This window comes from Myotis davidii, unplaced genomic scaffold (genome assembly GCF_000327345.1).
Source record: "Myotis davidii unplaced genomic scaffold, ASM32734v1 scaffold44, whole genome shotgun sequence".
In the NCBI taxonomy this organism is placed as follows: domain Eukaryota; kingdom Metazoa; phylum Chordata; class Mammalia; order Chiroptera; family Vespertilionidae; genus Myotis; species Myotis davidii.
In genome coordinates, this window is record NW_006299705.1 from 5,250,387 (window position 1) to 5,250,668 (window position 282).

A 282-nucleotide genomic window follows, 5' to 3' on the forward strand; every position below is an offset into this window, starting at 1 on the left:
GCGGGCAGGACCAGCGTCGCCTCCCCCGCGGCCTGGCGCCGGAGCCACCATGTCGTTCGCGCTGGAGGAGACGCTCGAATCGGACTGGGTGGCTGTGCGGCCCCATGTGTTCGACGAGCGCGAGAAGCACAAGTTCGTCTTCATTGTGGCCTGGAACGAGATCGAGGGCAAGTTTGCCATAACCTGCCACAACCGGACGGCCCAGAGGCAGAGGAGCGGCTCCCGGGAGCCGGCGGGGACGCGAGGGGGCGCCGAGTCCGGTACTGCCGCGTCCGACGGGAC

At 69.5% G+C, this 282-nt stretch overlaps 1 protein-coding gene across 1 annotated transcript in view; it reads left to right on the forward strand.

Moving 5' to 3' along the window:
* Nucleotides 1-6: 6 nt before the first annotated feature.
* The window catches only part of JMY (junction mediating and regulatory protein, p53 cofactor), a 74,996-nt gene continuing 74,720 nt past the window's right edge, over nucleotides 7-282 (forward strand). The window contains 1 exon segment of the mRNA XM_015571576.1: nucleotides 7-281. Within this exon segment, the coding sequence (XP_015427062.1) occupies nucleotides 50-281 (232 nt within the window). The 5' untranslated portion in view covers nucleotides 7-49.